Source organism: Tamandua tetradactyla, chromosome 17, assembly GCF_023851605.1.
Source record: "Tamandua tetradactyla isolate mTamTet1 chromosome 17, mTamTet1.pri, whole genome shotgun sequence".
Lineage (NCBI taxonomy): Eukaryota > Metazoa > Chordata > Mammalia > Pilosa > Myrmecophagidae > Tamandua > Tamandua tetradactyla.
Window position 1 is genome coordinate 46,715,947 of NC_135343.1, and position 16,599 is coordinate 46,732,545.

General features: G+C 52.8%; 1 protein-coding gene across 3 annotated transcripts in view; it reads right to left on the reverse strand.

Moving 5' to 3' along the window:
• The window catches only part of RAB11FIP5 (RAB11 family interacting protein 5), a 38,081-nt gene that overhangs the window by 9,662 nt on the left and 11,820 nt on the right, over positions 1 to 16,599 (reverse strand). For all 3 annotated transcript variants that reach the window (XM_077134565.1, XM_077134564.1, XM_077134563.1), the window contains exons 2-3: positions 4,492 to 4,928; positions 3,679 to 4,366 (exon numbers count right to left, since the gene is read on the reverse strand). In XM_077134565.1, the coding sequence (XP_076990680.1) occupies positions 3,679 to 4,366; positions 4,492 to 4,928 (1,125 nt within the window). The remainder of the gene's footprint in view (positions 1 to 3,678; positions 4,367 to 4,491; positions 4,929 to 16,599) is intronic.

Sequence of the window (16,599 nt, forward strand, 5' to 3'; positions counted from 1 at the left end):
CCCAGATGCCAGCGCCCCCTCTCCACCACCAATGCCCCTTCTCCCTTCACTTCCTGCAGGCCCTGGGCCAAGGCACACACGCATTCCCTGGGGGCCCAGGGGAAGCAGGAGCAGTGAATGTACCACCACCACCTCCTGGGCCAAGACCCACCCCCACCCCTCAGAGTACACATACCCATCACAGCCCACCGACAGAGCTGGGACTATCCTGAGCTGCCCTTCTCCCCTTTATGACGAGTGGCCTGAAGAAAGAGCCCCATCCACTTAAACAGCACCAAGCTTGGCTCTACAAGCTGGCTGTGCCCCAGCCTGGCCGCCCACTCACCCCTGCAGTCCTGCAGCAATCTGGCTAGCAGTCGGTGCTGCAGGGCTGGGAGCCTCAGGCCAGGCTCTGCAACCTGGCCCCAACCCCCTCCCTGGCTCCCCAGAGACGCACACAAACCCGTTGGTATGGAATCGGCAAAGGGTTCTCCCTGGAGGGACAGGCTCCAGGCACCAGGCCACGCAGGCCTCCCAGGGCCGGTGGCACCTGAGAGCATCCAGTCCATCCCTCCTCTCAGCTGGCCTGTCCCCTCCACGCCTGCCTCGTGCTCCACACTCTGGGAGCAAATCTGAAGTCCTCCCTTAAAAACTTTTCTCAGGCCCATCCCCTCCCTACCATTCACAGGGCATCAGAGACTCATTCTCATGGTATTATATTTGAAGGCTGTACTCCAAGGACAGAGATGACTCCTTCTGCACCCTAGAACCTGTCCTGCCAGCCCGACACAGTCCCCCAGGCAGTGGTGGCTCAACTTGTACTAATTTATCTTCTCTTTTAGGGCAAATATTTACCTTCTAAAAAAATGTTGCCTTGGACCAACTTTCTGTTTTCTCTGCCAGTTTAAATACACTTGACTTCCTCTCTGCCTTCAGGTAGAAAGGGGAAAACAATCAATGGTCCAGATGTTTCTCCCCTTCAACCTGAGGTAGTAAAACTGGTAGTACAACTGGCTAAACCTGCCACTTGGCGCAGGAACCACTCCAACCCCTTCCTCTGCTGGGCAGCTGGAAGCCGGCTCTCACCCACAGAGAGCCCTTCCTCTTTCTCGTGTGAACTCCTCGGAGAGGCCCAGGAGATAGGTCCGGGGAGCTGGAAATACCCCATCCTTCATCTGGGCATAATGAGATAAAACAGGGGGGCTGTAAGCTGTAGGTGGGGAGACCATATAAATATCTTCCAAGCTAGAACCCTTTTAACATAATCAAAAAGGAACTGTTAACTGTGCATGAATGGAGATGTAGGGCCAGGCCACCTCTACGTCAGTGGGCACTTGCTGTCACTATTCACCGACACCACCAAGAACCAGCCAGCCCAGGCTCGCAGGGACCTGCTGTCCACCCCACCTGGTGGGCGGGCAGACGGGAGCTGCAGATGGCTCTAACACTATAACACCACTCTGGTCTCTAGGTCGGGCCACGCCCACCCAGTTCAAAACCTTTTTGTATTTAACAAAAACCTGTGCAAGGTTTTACAGTTAGTGTCATGGGGAAGGGGCGGGGAGTGCAAAGATGAACGGCCCTTGAGAAGCTCAAATTCTAAATGGGTTAGGAAGTAGGCGATGCAAACACAGATCCCTTCCCATTGCTCCCTGGGGCATCGGTGCCACATGGGAGCACTAGAGGGCGCCGCAGCCCTTTCCAGAGTGGGATACCCAGCATCTGGCAGCCAGCGCCCCAGGCCAGGGGCACCCCAAATGTCAGGGCCCATGGACAGGCTCCCTGTGCCCCAGCTGTGGATTCTTGAGCTACATCCAGTCTCTCTCATTCTGGGTTTCTAAGCTCTCCTTCCTCCTCCAGGGTGAGGGTCAGCAGTCCTTTCTTCCCTCACTTTAAGGCAGCCAGGGTCAGGGTGATGCTGACGGAGCTCAAGGTCTTGGCACCCCACCCCACCTGTCTCCCAAGCCAGGCCACTCTAGCCACAGGGCCTGCACCGCAGCTGCTGACAGCAAATGGGCACCAGGGAGGGAGGAAGGGCCTGGCTGCCTCCAGCTTACTGAGGACAAGGCTCAGAACTCAAGCATGAGCAAGACAGACACGGCTTCGGTGTGTTCACCAACGACCCAAATTCTCTCGGCCCTGAAAGGATGTGAGGAGACAGGGAAACAGGAGAAGGAAATGGAGGCTGGATGTATCCCAGGGGTGATGACAACCCCAAAATCACTCCAAACACAGCCCCAGGGGTCTCAGTCCCAAGCCTTGGCTTCCACCTGCAAAGGACCTCTCAAAGAGACGTGCCCAGCATCCACCCGGCCCCGGAAAAGGCCCAGAGAGAGCCCAGAAAGAACAGCCCCTCCTGACCCATGCCTTGTCCAGGTCTCCTGCCACCTGCCCCCCCCCCCAAACTCCTTACAGAGTTGTCACAGGGCCACTAGGCTCAGCCTGGGCATCTGGGAAAAGCTCGCCCCCTCTTCCAAACCTTACCCTAGCCTGCGGACACCCAGCAGTCTCCCTGGGCTTGGGCAAGCGGGATCTGGGCAGTGGAGATAGAAGCTGCTGTACTAAGTAGGTGAGGCAGAGGGTGGCACCATGCAGAGACCAGCCTACCCCCTTGCCCCCTTGTCTATGAAACTGGAATAGGACTGTCAGCCAGCCAGGGCCCAAACCCAGAAAGGCCTCCACTTCTCCCCACTCTCTCAGCAAACTCAGAACTTCCCAGGGAAAAAGAAAACTCAGGACTTCAGGATTCCTTTCTGGGGACAAGGGTCAGGAGTCCTCCTTTGCCCTCTCCCTCGACCTTTCACCACTGTACCCAGCCTTCCCAACCCCAGACCCATGGTGGGGAGGGGTCTCACTGAGAAAGCAGAAGCAACTGCTCCGTCCACACTGGCCGGGGCTCCACACTCCCAGACCAAGGCCCTCAGGAAGGGGGGACCCCTGCTTCTGTACCTTAGGCCTGGAGCAGGAGGCAAAGGTACCAGAGTGGGGGGCCAGGGGCTCTGCTCAGGGCTGAGCTGAAGGACTCCGGAATCCTCCTCTGGGTAGGACTCAGCACACCCTATCCAGAGCAGCCACTTTCAGCACTTTCAGCAGTGCCATACCCCAAGGCCAAGAAACAGTGGAAAGGGCAGAGCCCCAAAGAGCAGGTTACAGATTTCAGGGGAAGTGCCAATAGCCTCTTGCAGGGCACCAGATTGTCATCTCTCACAGGGAAGAGATCTCAGAGCCAGCTGGAACAGCTGAGAGGAAGCAGTCTAGTTTCAGAGAGGCTGAGGGAAGTCAGGGTGAGGTTCCCAAACTCCGGCACTCTATCTGCCAAGGCTTCCTTACCTTGAGGCCAGAGGGCAAGAGGTGGTGGTCAGGAAGCAAATAATTCACACAAATGGCCTCCATCTGCCTTTCCTGGTCGCCCCCCTCCTCAGCAGGTGGGAGAGCCAACTCATGCAGCAAGGCATGGGGACTCCAGGATCCACAGACCTTCAGAGCACTGAGCCTTGGCAACTCACCTGTGTCCATGAGCAAAGAACAAGCCTTGCCCCAGGGGGACAGGATGCCCCCATGTAACCATGCAAAGCCAGAGCCTCAGCAGCCACCCCAGGGCCACATCCGTGCCATCCTCCCTGCCCCAGGGGCCAGGCCAGTGGCTGCGGACACCCCAATCCTCCAGGAGGAGCAAAGCTAGCCTTACCAAGGACCTACCTGGGCTTCTGTGTTGGCTCCTTGGTCTCACGCAAGCCAAACCAGCTACTCTTGGTCTTTTCCTCCCCGCTGGATGTGTGGTGAGGGGAGGTCCCGAGGGTGGGACCCCCTTTCTCCCCGAGCGAGCTGCGGCGCCCCAACTCGCTCCGACTCAACCCCTGGTGGTGATGGTGGAAGAGGCCCATCCGGGGCTTCCGCTCCTCCTTCCGGGCTCCCTCCTTCTCCACCACAGCCTCCGAGGGGGCCACTATGGGCGTGGCCACCTGCACTGGCTTCCCCTCCAGAGGCCCAGAGCCCTCCTCCTCGCTGGGGCGACCGGCCAGCCCTTTGGCCTGGGTGCTCTGCTCCTTCTGTCCAGGCACGGCGTCCGAGCTGCTGGTGCTGCGGCCACCTCTGCCCGAGTCATCCGCGGACCGGGGCCCCTCCTCAGAGGGCCGGGAAGAGGCACCGTGCAGGGAGCTGGAGGGTGGAAATGGGCCCGAGATGGAGCTGCGGTGCCGCAAGGGGCCCTGGGGCTCCTCATTGTAAATGTGGCTCCCATTGACACAGAGAGAGGAGCGGGAAGCTGCATCGAGGTGGCCCTGAAGGTCGAGGAGGGCCCGGGGAGGAGCTGCTCGCATCTGGCTGGCCTCGTCGCTGTAGGTCCTTTTGTGGGCGAGCAACTTGGGGGACTGCGTCAAGTCCCTGCCTGGAAAGGAAACAGAGACAGAGTCAGCACCCAGCCAGAGTGGTTCTGACACCCACCCCCCACCTCCCCGCGAGGACTGCCGGGCACCCCTTCCACCCCCAGGGGAGGCACAGCCCCTTGCTCACCCCCTTCGGAGGACAGCCAGCTGCTGCGGCTCGGTGAGCGGGTGAGGAGCTCAGCGCCGGGGCCCTGGTAGGCCAGGCTCCCGCTGGCGGAGGACAGGGTGCTGTCGGAGCCCAGCGAGGTGTTGGACTGGGTCAGCGACGACTTGCGCAACTTGTTGCGGAGGAAGAAGCCCTTGGCTTTGCCCATCTTGCCGAGGCTGCCCAGCTCGGGGTCGTCTGGGGCACTGCTAGGGAGGATGGCAGAGGCAGACTCCAGCTCATACTTCTTCTTGCCCTTCATCTTGTCCTTGATCTTGCTGAAGGGGGACCGCGGCTTGTCCTTCATGGACAGGTCGAACATGCTGGCGCTCAGGTTGCTGCGGGTGAACTGGATGGTGACTTGGATCTCCCCACGTTCCTTCTCCTTCTTGCCTGCCTTGGAGTGCAGCTTGTACCATCTGAGAAAACAGGGGGGTGGCCAGGCAGAGCACTCTGGTCACTGGTTCGGGAGACCCTGGCTTCTACCAGGGTACCCCACCAGACCCCCTTCCTGGTTTGGGGACCACTAACAGCCTCTCCCCGTAGGCTCCTGCTCTGACACACAGGCCTGGCTCCCAGGCCACAGGCATAGCTGAGAAACCATCCAAAATGTTTCATGTTGGAGAAGATCCTGAGACAGGGGAGCTCCTGAGTCGGGGAGCTCCTCTGGTGCTGCTCCCATGCCCACCTGGCACGGCAACGGTGACCCCCATGGCCCCCGCCCCCTCACTCCAGCACTTTCCCCTGGAGCTCAGAGACCTCTGAGGCCAGAGGGCATGACTGGCATGGGAGGGACCCCACATCTCCAGGCCCCTAACACAGACAGACCTACCCACATTTTTCCCTGTTTGCATCATCCCATCTGGCCAGTCCCGGCCAGAAAAGCTCTGTTTTGAACTCCTGTGGAGCCCAGGAAAGAACAGCTCACCCAGAGGCCCAGGGCCAGGAGCAGAGGGCCAGGAAGATGTGGGTGCTCGCTCATGCACAGACACACCCCTCACCCACTCACTTACTCACCCCAGCCCTGCCAGGAATCCCCGGGCAGGATGGAGGCTAGAGAGACCCTAAGAGAGAAAGCCAGGGAAGAGGGGAGGGAAGGGGCACCTGCTGGTATTACAAGGGTCATCTTACTCCCATTCACAGCTCACAGCAGGCCCGTGAGCTGAGAGCTGCTAGCCCTATTTTAGAGACCAGAAAAGGTTGAGAGATGAGGCAGTCCATCCAAGAACAGGCAGCCAGTAAAGGAGAGGGAACTCAGAGGCAGGTTTTCATCATTCCCACTACACTCCCCCCAGGGAGGCACAAGGAGGGACCCCCTAATGCGCAGTATAGCAAAATCAAACAAGCACAGGGTCGGCCAAGCCGACCCCATGGGGCAGAGGGGTTTGTGCTGGGGAAAGGCAGACAACCCCACTACTCACACACACACATCCTCCCTCCAACTCTGCTTGGCCAAATCCTATCCTTCCACATCTCCTACGGATGAGAGGAGAGAGATTCCACAGGGAAATGGAACCAGAAAGATTCTGAACTTGCGCCGGGCCCCAGGGACAGTGCCCACAACCGAGGAATAATTGGAAATCAGCCTCTTTCTGGCACCAACACTCAAAATGCATATAAGATCTGAAATAGAAGAGTCAAAGGACATGCTAGAGGATTGGATAAAGGAAATCCACCAGAAAACAGAAGGACAAAGATGAGGCAATTAGAGGTCCATGACCACATCATTATGGAATAGAGAACAGAGAGAGGAAGAAACCATGCAAGAAATACTACAAGAAAGTTTTCCTGAACTGAGGGCAGCGTGTACCAGCACAGAAGGCCCACAGGCATCCAGTCTCATGAACAGAGAGAGACATCTCTGCAAGGTTTAGAATACCCTAAGGAATAAGGGCTTCCTGAGGCAGGAGTAAGAAAAGCATCGGGGCCCTCATCAGCCACACAGACACAACAGGGCAGGTGGCCTTCAAAACCCCGAGAGGGAGAACTGACAGACAGAGACATTTGGAGACGCAGAAAGAAGGAACGTCCTGAGGAAGCCGTTTGAAACAAGAGAGGAGAAAAAGCTAGCAGACATGGCCATGTGCCTTCCCATGTGACAGAAAAACCCTGAACACCACTCGCCTCTTCCTTTTCTGGATGCCTCAGTGGGATATCTTCATAGCCTTAGAACTGTAAACTTGTAACTTAATAAATTCCCTTTATAAAAACCAACCCATTTCTGGTACATTGTATTTCCAATAGCATTAACAAATTAAAACAGATTCTGGTACCAGAGAAGTGGGGTGCTGTGGTTTGCAAATGCCAAACATGTTGGAACAGCTTTTTACATGGATAAGGGGAAAGTTCTGGAAGAATTGTGAAAAGGTAAATAGGAAGGGCTGGGACTGCTTTGAAGAGACTGCTGATAGAAATGTGGGCCCTAAAGATGCCTCTGATGAGACTTTAGACAGAAATAATGCATGTGCTATTGCAAACTGGAAGGAAGATGACCCTTGTTTTAAAATGGCAGAAAATTTGGCAAAATCATGTCCCGATATTGGATGGAAGGTAGAATTTGAAGGCAATGGGCTAGGATACTTAGCTGAAGAGATTTCCAAACAAAATGTGGAAAATGCAGCCTGGCTACTCCTTGCAGCTTATAATAAAATGCAACAAAAGATAAATTGAGAACTCAACTCTTGGGTACAAAGAAAACAGAAACTGATAGTTCAGAAAATTCTATACTTCCAGAAAGTGAGATCCCAATGAACAGAGACCTGTGCCAGTTTGAAGTATATGTATCCCAAAAAAAGTCATGTTTTAATCCTGATCCTATCTTGTGGGGGCAAACGTTTCTTTTAATTCTGATTCAATATTGTAGGTGGAAACTTTTGATTGGATTGTCTCCATGGAGATGTGATATGCCCAAGTGTGGGTGTGGCCTTTTGATTAGAGGGAGATGTGACTCCATCCATTCCAGGTGGGTCTTGATTGCTTTACTGGAATCCTTTAAAAGAGGAAAAATTTTGGAAAGAGCCAGAAAAGACAGAAATGACAGAAGCTTCAGAGTTGACAGAGAAAGCGATGTGGACACTAGAAGAACAGAAACTTCAAGTAACAGAGATACTGATGTTTGGAGATGCTTGGAGCCCAGCAGACATCACCATGAGATGTTAAGTAAGCCAGAAACTGGAGAGAGCCAAAGGAAACCAAGAGACAGGAGATAAAAGCCAGGCCCAGAGAAGCAAAGTGAGAAACCCCTACAAGAACAGAGGCTGAAAGCAATGGAGCCCAGGAGCAAGGGACCAGCAGATGCCATCCACGTGACTTCCCAGCTAACAAAGATGTTCCTTACCCATCAGCCTTCCTTGAGTGAAGGTAACCTCTTGTTGGTGCCTTAATGTGGATACTTTAACTGCCTCAGAACTGTAAACTTGCAACTTAATAAATTCCCCCTTTTTAAAAGTCATTCCATTTCTGGTATAGCACATTCTGGCAGCTTACAATCCAAAACAGGCCCCACATGAGGACTTAATCAAATATGGAAGCAGTGAGCCATTGCAGGACAAGTGAGGCCTGGAGAAGGAATTCCTGAAAGGATCTATGGAAAGTCCTACTGTCTGATGGGTATGATCCCTGCATACTGCATAGAAAACCAACAAGAGTATGGTGGGATCTGTATAAAAGGAACCACTGCCAGTCTGGACTAAAAAGGACAAAAAAGGGACAGATTGAAGGAAAAATAACTTCAAAAGCAGGAATGTGGAAGCCAAGGTCTGAGAAACCTTGGGCCAGAAGAAGGGAACCACCCGTGCACTTGGAGAGGGTAAGTCTGCCCTGAAGGCAGAGGGCGGGTCTTCTACCTCGATGTTGAGGAAGAGTTTTGGTGCCCCAGGCCTCAGAGAGGGTGAAATACATTTCTTGGGGGTTAGAGGGAGCCTTGCTGCCACCCCATTTTTCAGTATGGGTTGACGGTGTGCCCCAGAGATGGAAGAGAGTCCGAGTGCTGCCCTGATGCTTGAAGAGGGTGGAGCTGAGAGAAAGGTAGTCTCCCCAAAGTTTCCCAAATTTGCAACTCTCACCCCAGTGTTTGGAGAGAACAGTACCGCTGTATAGGACTTTGCAAAGTGCGGGACTGCTGCTTTCTAAAGCCCTGAGGATGAATGACACTCAGACTCTGAAATCTGATGGCGTTTTCCCAGCAGGTTTTTTGAACTGTTTGGGTCCGATGACCCCTGTACTCCTTCCAATTTCACCCTAGGCAGTGGGAACATTTATTCTATGACAGACCTCCTTTGTGCAAATATATATATATTTGTATGCTGTATGGCGGAGTCACATTTCATTCTTTTTCCATGTGAGTATCCCATTATTGCAGCACCATTTGTTGAATTTTTGTTTGTTTGTTCTGTTGACTTCTTTTGTTTGTTTGGGAAGCGCACAGGCTGGGACTCGAACCTGGGTCTCCCATATGGCAGGCAAGAATTCTACCACTGAACTATCCTCGCACCCACTCCCCTTTGTATACTGGCAGCAGGTAACCTGTTGTGAGTCTTCACATCTCCACAGTCAGTGGATAATTTTGCCTTAGGACAGACCATGCCCGAACTGACTTTGATGAGACTTTGTACTTTTTCTGACTTTGAATTACATTTGTATTGTTACTGAAATGGTTTAAGGCTTTTGTGATACTGTAATGGAATGAACGTATCTTGCCTATGGAAAGAACATGTCTTGGGGTGGGAGGAACTAGAGAGTAGAACATGCCAGTTTGAAACTGCTGTACACCTCAGAAAATCCATGTTCTTTAATCCTGATTCAAAAATTTTGGGTGGGATCTTTTTTATTAAGTTGGTTCCATGAGATGTGACCCACCCAATGGTGGGTGGGACTTGCTGAACTGGTGTTTTCCATGGAGATGTATCTACACCCATTCAAGGTAGGTGGCTTACTGGAGTCCTTTAAGAGGGGACCATTTTGGAAAAAACTTCACAGCTGACACAAACAGAGAGGTTTGGAGATGCAGAAAGAAAATACCCTTGGGGGAAGCCTTTTGAAAATTGAAGCTGAGAGAGAAAGCTAGCAGACATCCCATATGCATTCCTAGATGACAGCGAAACCCTGAATATCAACAGCTCTTTCCTGAGTCAAGGTTATCTTTATATGGATGCCTTAGTTTGGACACTTTTACAGCCTTAGAACTATAAACTCATAACTTAATAAATTCCCTTTATAAAAGCCAAAAAAATAAAAACAACTCTGAAGGAAAAACTTTCCAATCCAGAATGCTATACTCAGCCAACTGGACATGAAGGGGGAATCAACCCATTTTTAGACATGCAAAGTCTCAAAAATTTAGCTTTCATGGATCCTTCTCAGAAATTACTAGATGATATTCTCTATCAAAAAGAGAGAATCATCAAGACTAAGTAAGAAAAACTGGCCACAGGAATCCAGACACAATGACAGCTCTGCAGTGCAGATGGGAGCAGGACAAGGCCCAGGAGAAAAGTTTTCAGAAACAAATCTAACTCATAATTATTGATATATTTTGATCATGATGAAAACAATGTTGAAAGACTACTAAAGAATATAAGAAGAACTAGAGGGAGGTACAAGGAAAAGTGAGCAAATGAAAAAATGACTACTATTAACTCCAAGCAAAACAACAAAAAATTGTATAGGCAAGGAATTAATGCTATCCTATCAGGCTTTGTAACAACCAATATTTACACATACATGATACAAATCTTTGAATTCCCATCAGCCTGTATTTTAGTTTGCTAAAGCTACCAGAATGCACTACACCAGAGATTGACTGGCTTTTATAAAGGGGATTCATTTAGTTACAAATTTACAGTTCTTTGGAAGAAAGGCAGCTGGCCTTCCTCTGGCTTTTTCTGTCACATGGGAAGGCACACGGTGACATCTGTTGGCCTTCCCTCCCAGCTTCTGGTTTCCAGACAGCTTTCCAGGGGTAGTTCCTTTCTGCAACCCCAAATGTCTGGGTCTGAGTTGCTCTGAGCTCCTCTTATTACTCCACCTTTTAAGCCTCACTCACTGCAGAAGGCACTCCCCTTGGCAGCTATAGATGAGTTTCACATGCTCATGGTTTAAGTCCACAGCAACAGAAAAACTGGGCACCATCACCTGGCTGAGTTGACACCTGAACCTAACTACACAGCCTGAAATTCTCATACAACTTTAGGAGAAGTTAGAAGGAGAAGCAGGAGGACTGGGTAAAAGGTAAATCCACATCAACCATAAACCAGCAGATAAAGTCTAAATTTGATATATGTAAAAATAATGGCAAATTATTTAGAAACATGGAGTAAATATGAGAAAGAACAGCTAAATGAGTTGTAAGTGGCTGCCCTGGGAAGCAGGACAGGCGTTGGGGGTGGGAGGGTGGGAGAGGGGAGGGGAGAGATGCTTTGGGTTTAAGTCTTGAAGCTGTGCGTGGATGGCCAGTAAAGCTCTAAGTGAAGCCACCTCCCTCGGCCCTAAAAGACCCGGAAGAGGGACCTGAGGGCAGAGGAGGAAGCGCAGAGTTTAGGCATTTGCCCAAGGGCACACACCTTCAATCCCAAGTATTCTGACCCTGCTCGTATATTCATCCCGAGCCCTCACTGCTCCTCTAGCCCCACACAAGTCTGCTGCTGCTGTCTTCCCCAGGGAGGCTGGCCACCCTGTGGGACACAGAGGGAAAAGTCCCTGGTACCAGGTGGGTCTGCTCCCCAGGCGCCACCGCGAGAACACGCAGGGAGGCCTCTCTGCCAGGGAAGGGGAAACTGAAGAATGAGGGGGCTTTCCCTCCCTGCCTTAAGATTGGTCATTAGAGGGCTCAAGTTCTGTGTTATACTAGCATGCGTGCACACACACTCACCATGTACACACAGGCACGCACACCACACGCACGCCCAGTCAGCGTTAAGAGGTCACCCCCCACCTGGGACCCTCCCACCCCACAGCATCCCTGAGCCCTGGTGGGCATTATGGTGTTGGGGAAATCCTTGAAATGCAAAGTCCTCTTACACGTCCAAATGTCCACAACTGAGTCACCACAAGGGCTTGGTTGGTTATTTGCTTTTTTTAAAATAAAACAAAATTTAATTTAATTTAAAACATAAAATTAATTAAAATGCATTTTAAAAATAAAATAAAGATTCCAGGCCCCGGGGTGCCTCTGACTGCATCCCTTTGGAAGAGTCCACCATGACTGAACGCTGTGGGCTCCCAATGGGCTGCACACCCAACCCTTCCTTGGAGACCCACGCGATGACCTGACCAGAGTGAGCCCGGGTACTGGTTTTTGCTCCCAGACCTGAGCCCACCACCCCTCAAAAGGCCGGGTCGGACAGATGGGAAAGCAGAGAGGGCGGAAGGCGAAGGTCAAAGGACAGGCATGCCCACACCCGAGCTTGCTCTCGCCTAAGAGGCGGGGTGGGGAGGAAAGTGAGGTGGGCGGGCAGCGGGGGGAGAGGCGGGGGTGGGGAAGCAGGGCAGAGAGAGACAGAGAAAGAGAGAACGAAAGACATCTATACAGGCAAGAAGGGAAACCAAATAGAAAGGCCACCCAGCGGCCCTCAACCGCCTACACTCCAACTTCCTCAACCCAAAACCCAGGCTGGGCCTGATTCTTTCACTCTTTAAAGCCCAAACTCCAGTCACTTTCCCCCAACCTGGGGAAGACCTCAGGACAGGGAGATCCTGAGAGCAGGGGAGAAAGACAAGTCTCTGGATTCCAGCTCCAGACCAAACAACCCACAACCAGTCACTGGAATCAGCCAGCACAGACGTCCTCTGCTGGGGTGTGGAGACCCCATGGTCACAGGTGGTTATCTCCAGGCTGTGAAGCTTCAGGGAAATATCACTTCCTGCACAGTCTATTTTTGTCCTGCGTGAATTTTTCATAAGGAGAATGCATTACTCGAGTAACAGGAGAAAGAGATCAAAGAAAAATGCCCCCTTCCAACCTCATCTCAGCTTCTTGAGCCCCAGAATGGACCTGTCTCCCCCGGCCACCCCCCTCAGTGGACAGGGGATGCACCACTAGCCCAGAATCTGGGGTCCTCCACCCAAAGGGTCTTGTCCCCAGCCTTCCAGAGCCCCTCCCCCATTTTGGTCACATCCTCTTCCATGCTCTTTCTTTGGGGGATTTGGGTTTTTCTCTGGATCAGCTTTTCAGGGTGGCCAGGTGGGACATTTTCTGAGACTCCCCAACCCAGAGCAGAGTGAGGCTGAGAATGACCAGGACCTGCCTCTGGACTCCCAGCGGCTGTCACACACCTCCCTCCCCACCATCTCACCTGACTTCTCTCTGTCCACATCCAAGGAAGGGCTGAACTGGACCCTGCCAGGACCCGGGGCTGCCCCCGGGACTTGGCCAGAGCAGGCCTTCTCCCAGGAGCAGGTGGCACACACAGCAGGGTGAGACCACATCCTCCTTCCCCCACCAGCTACTCCTGCTTCCTGCCTGGTCCAGATGATACCCAGAAAGCCCCCAGTTCCTATCAGGCACTATAGCTAGGAAGCTAGGAAGCCATGAGCACTACTGAGACAAACAGAGAGGGTCTCTTTCAGAGCCCCACACACAGAAGACTCAAGAGCAAACAGGCTCTGAACATCTCATCTCTGGAGACTGAGGCTCCCAGAAGGAATGGGAAGCAGATCCAGGCATCAGGCCAGGATTCTGTAACCCTGTTCGAGTCCTACCTCCTCTAGAAAGCCTTCTCAGCAGCGGCCACCCATACCTCCTCTTTCCCACCAAAGCATACATACTCTGAACCAAACTCAGTCTGTGGCCTGCCCTGGCCAGCATTCTGTCTCTAACCACCTGGTACTGCCATTTCCTGGCTGTCCTCTGACTTCCTAACTGGACTGAGTGTCCTGTGGATATTCACTATCTCTCAGGGCACGCGACTCCAAAGTAAATAGCACACAGCACAATCAACTTGAGGAGTTAAACCCTCAGCAATTGGTTCCCTGTGCTCTCTCTTCTGTTCCCCACTGCTCTGCCTACCCCCTGATTTCAGCGCTTCTCCTGGGCTGCAGGTGGCAGCTGGGCACATTGGATGCAGCAGGCCGAGCTCACATCTGGCCCCACCACTGAGCAGGGGGCAATGCTACCAAGAGGAGGGTAGCAGCCCTCTCGGGGCTGCCAAGAGGACAGTGTGGGACCAACTGCCACCCCCATTAGATCCATCATTCTCTCTCACGGCTGGGAGCCCCTGGAGTCCTGTTGCTCATGATCCCCCAACTCCAAGCACCGTGCCTGGCCATGGGAGGTGCCATGGGAGGAGCAAGCCGCCCTGCCTTGCCTTCAGATTCGAAGTTACTGCCCCCTCCCTCCCCCCAACTAGATGACAGCTCACTAGATGGAAGGCTCGCCCTCAGAGCGCCACAGCTGGGCACCCACGCCTGGCCAAGCATCAGCATTGGATTTTGATATATACCAATACCACGGCCCCATGACAAGCGTACTGAGTTACACGGTTCAGGCCAGGGGATTTATATGGGGGAGGCGGTAGAGGTAAGGGACCCTCCTCCGGTGACTGAATTCACCCCGACCACCTGTGGGAACCACAGTGGGACTGTTCCCCACCTGCTCCACATCACCTCCCCCTGGACTCACCCTCATTCGCAAGGACACCTGAGCAGCACCGAGGGAGAAACCTGTGTCTCTCTCCAGCCAAGCTAAGGCGTGCCTCCCAAGTCCCAAGGACCTGCTTCTCCTGAGAGGCGCTACCCTAGACACCTAGACATGCTCACACCCCCCCCCCCCACCAGGGAGGCTGTTTCTCTTCACACCTTCCTGCCAGAGGAACCCACTCACCAAGCAGCTGCAGGTATCATTAAAGCACTTTCTGTAAATAAAGAGCAAGGCCTCCCCTCCACAAAACCACTCCTGAAGCAGCACTCTCACCAGGGCAGGAGGAAGGATGGTGATTTGGGCCCCAATACAGGTCCCCAGACACCCAACCGGTTCTCAGAGCCTGGACTCCTCTGCGCCGAGCACACGTGAATCCCCAGCCCCCAGCCCGCACAGCCTCACTGCAGGCACTAAATACCGTGGCCGGAGCGGGGCCAGGCAGCACATGCTCAGGGGCACAAGTTCTGATAAAGAGGACGATGCGTGGGGACCTGTCCCAGGGGCCCCTGCAGCAGGGAGATGATGGGTGCAACCAGGAAGGGAACAGTAAGAGAAGGATCCCCGCACCTGAAGCAGTGCACACAGCTCTCGATGCTGCTGCTCCTCAAACTGCAAAGCAAAAGAAGCACCTGGGTCCTGCTAAAAATGCAGATTCTGACTCAGCAAGTGTGGACGGGGCCTGAGAAGCTCCATTTCTAACCAGCTCCCAGGGGATATCCCGGCTGCGGAGCGGGAGACAGACTCGACACAGCCAGAGAGCAAGCAGCACTTAACCTCACTGAGTCTCGCTCCCACGTGCCAGGATCTGCACCTCTGTGGACCCACACGGCCCAGGAGGTGGGACACACTGTTCCCATTTTGCAGATGAGGAGACTAAGTCTTGTTAACTTGCCAGAGGAGACACAGCTAGTAAGCAACCCTAACTCCAAGCCCGTGCCCTCAACCTTTACAGTTTAGCATGTCTCAGACGCAGAATGCAAGTACTACACCCTGAGAGGACAGAGGCTGGACAAGACTAAGACACATCAGATTCCTTAGGATGCAGAGAGATGGGATGTAAAGGCCAGAACCCCCTTCCAAGGGTTGGCACAACCCAGGAGAGGTCCCCCAGAAACCTCAGGGTTGTCCTGCTCCCTCCCATTAAAACCTTGTCAGCCTCCAACAGCCAACAGGATCCGGAGCTCCTGGGAGGGCAGAACTGTGGGAAGGCCTCAAAGGGCCCCTGCTCAGCCTCTGTGCCTCTCCCTAGGTCCGGCCACCTGGCAAAGTCCAGCAGAGCCAGTGCGGACTTGGGACTCGGCCCTCAGCCTCCTCCCCTGCCAGCCCCTACTCCCCCACTCGAGGATGCCTGGGATTAAGACCTGCCCTACCACTTACTGGCTGTGTGACCTTGGGCAGGTCACTTAATATCTCTGTGCCTCGGTTTCCCCATCTCACAGACAGATGGTGTAACAGAAGCCCCTCACCTCACAACACCACTATGAGGATTAAACGAACTGCAAGTGGAGCTCTTAGACCAAGACCTGGCACACAGGAAACCCAGACAAGCATCGACTTTTAGTATTTTGCAGATGCAGACACTGAGGCCCAGAGAGGTTCACTGCTGGATTACTTGCTTTTACTAAGTAGGTGAGCCAGGGTTTTAACTCAGGCTCCCTGCTTCCAGAGCCCGTGCCCTTGTTCACTGCACTTAGAAGGCCTCCCTTTTGCAAACACAGCATACACACACACACACACACACACACACACACACACACATACATACATGCCCAGAAACCCCCTCTTTCCGACCAAGGAATACAAAGTCACCCGCTTATTTCTCTAGAGCAGGGAGTCTGTTACATGGGAGAAAAACTGCCTCATTATTTTCACCCATCTTCAACTGAAATTTAGCATTTTTTTTAATTATAAATATACACACCAAGAAAAATCAGGTATTTTCATGTTTCAGTATAGCTGCTGCAGATGTACAAAACACTATTCGTGTTTATCACTACTTTGAAATTTGTATTAGTTTACGCCGAGATTGCATTATTTGATGCCAAATAAACCCTATATATATTATTTTCCCATACTGATAACTGTACTTCTGTATCGCTGGTTGTCCCCTTTATAATCTATATACTAAAAAAACCTCCCTCTGAAAAGGGTCCCCAGGCTCTGCCAGACACTAAGGGTTCCACAGCATAGGAGGGGCCAAGAGCACCTGCTCCAGAGTAGGGAGGGCATGAGTTCAGCCGAAGGGCAGGTCTTCCCTCCCCATCCCCATAAACGGCCCTAGATGAAGATCTCACAGCAGGGAAGAGGCACTGCTCCCCATTTCCCACTCAGGGGCACACAAGGCGCCTGGCAAAGGTCAAGAAGCTGGCCGAAGGCCCTCGGCCTCCCCGGCGTCACGCCACAGTGCTCACACTCACCTCAAATACCCTTCATGCCAGTATGACTCCAGGGAAACT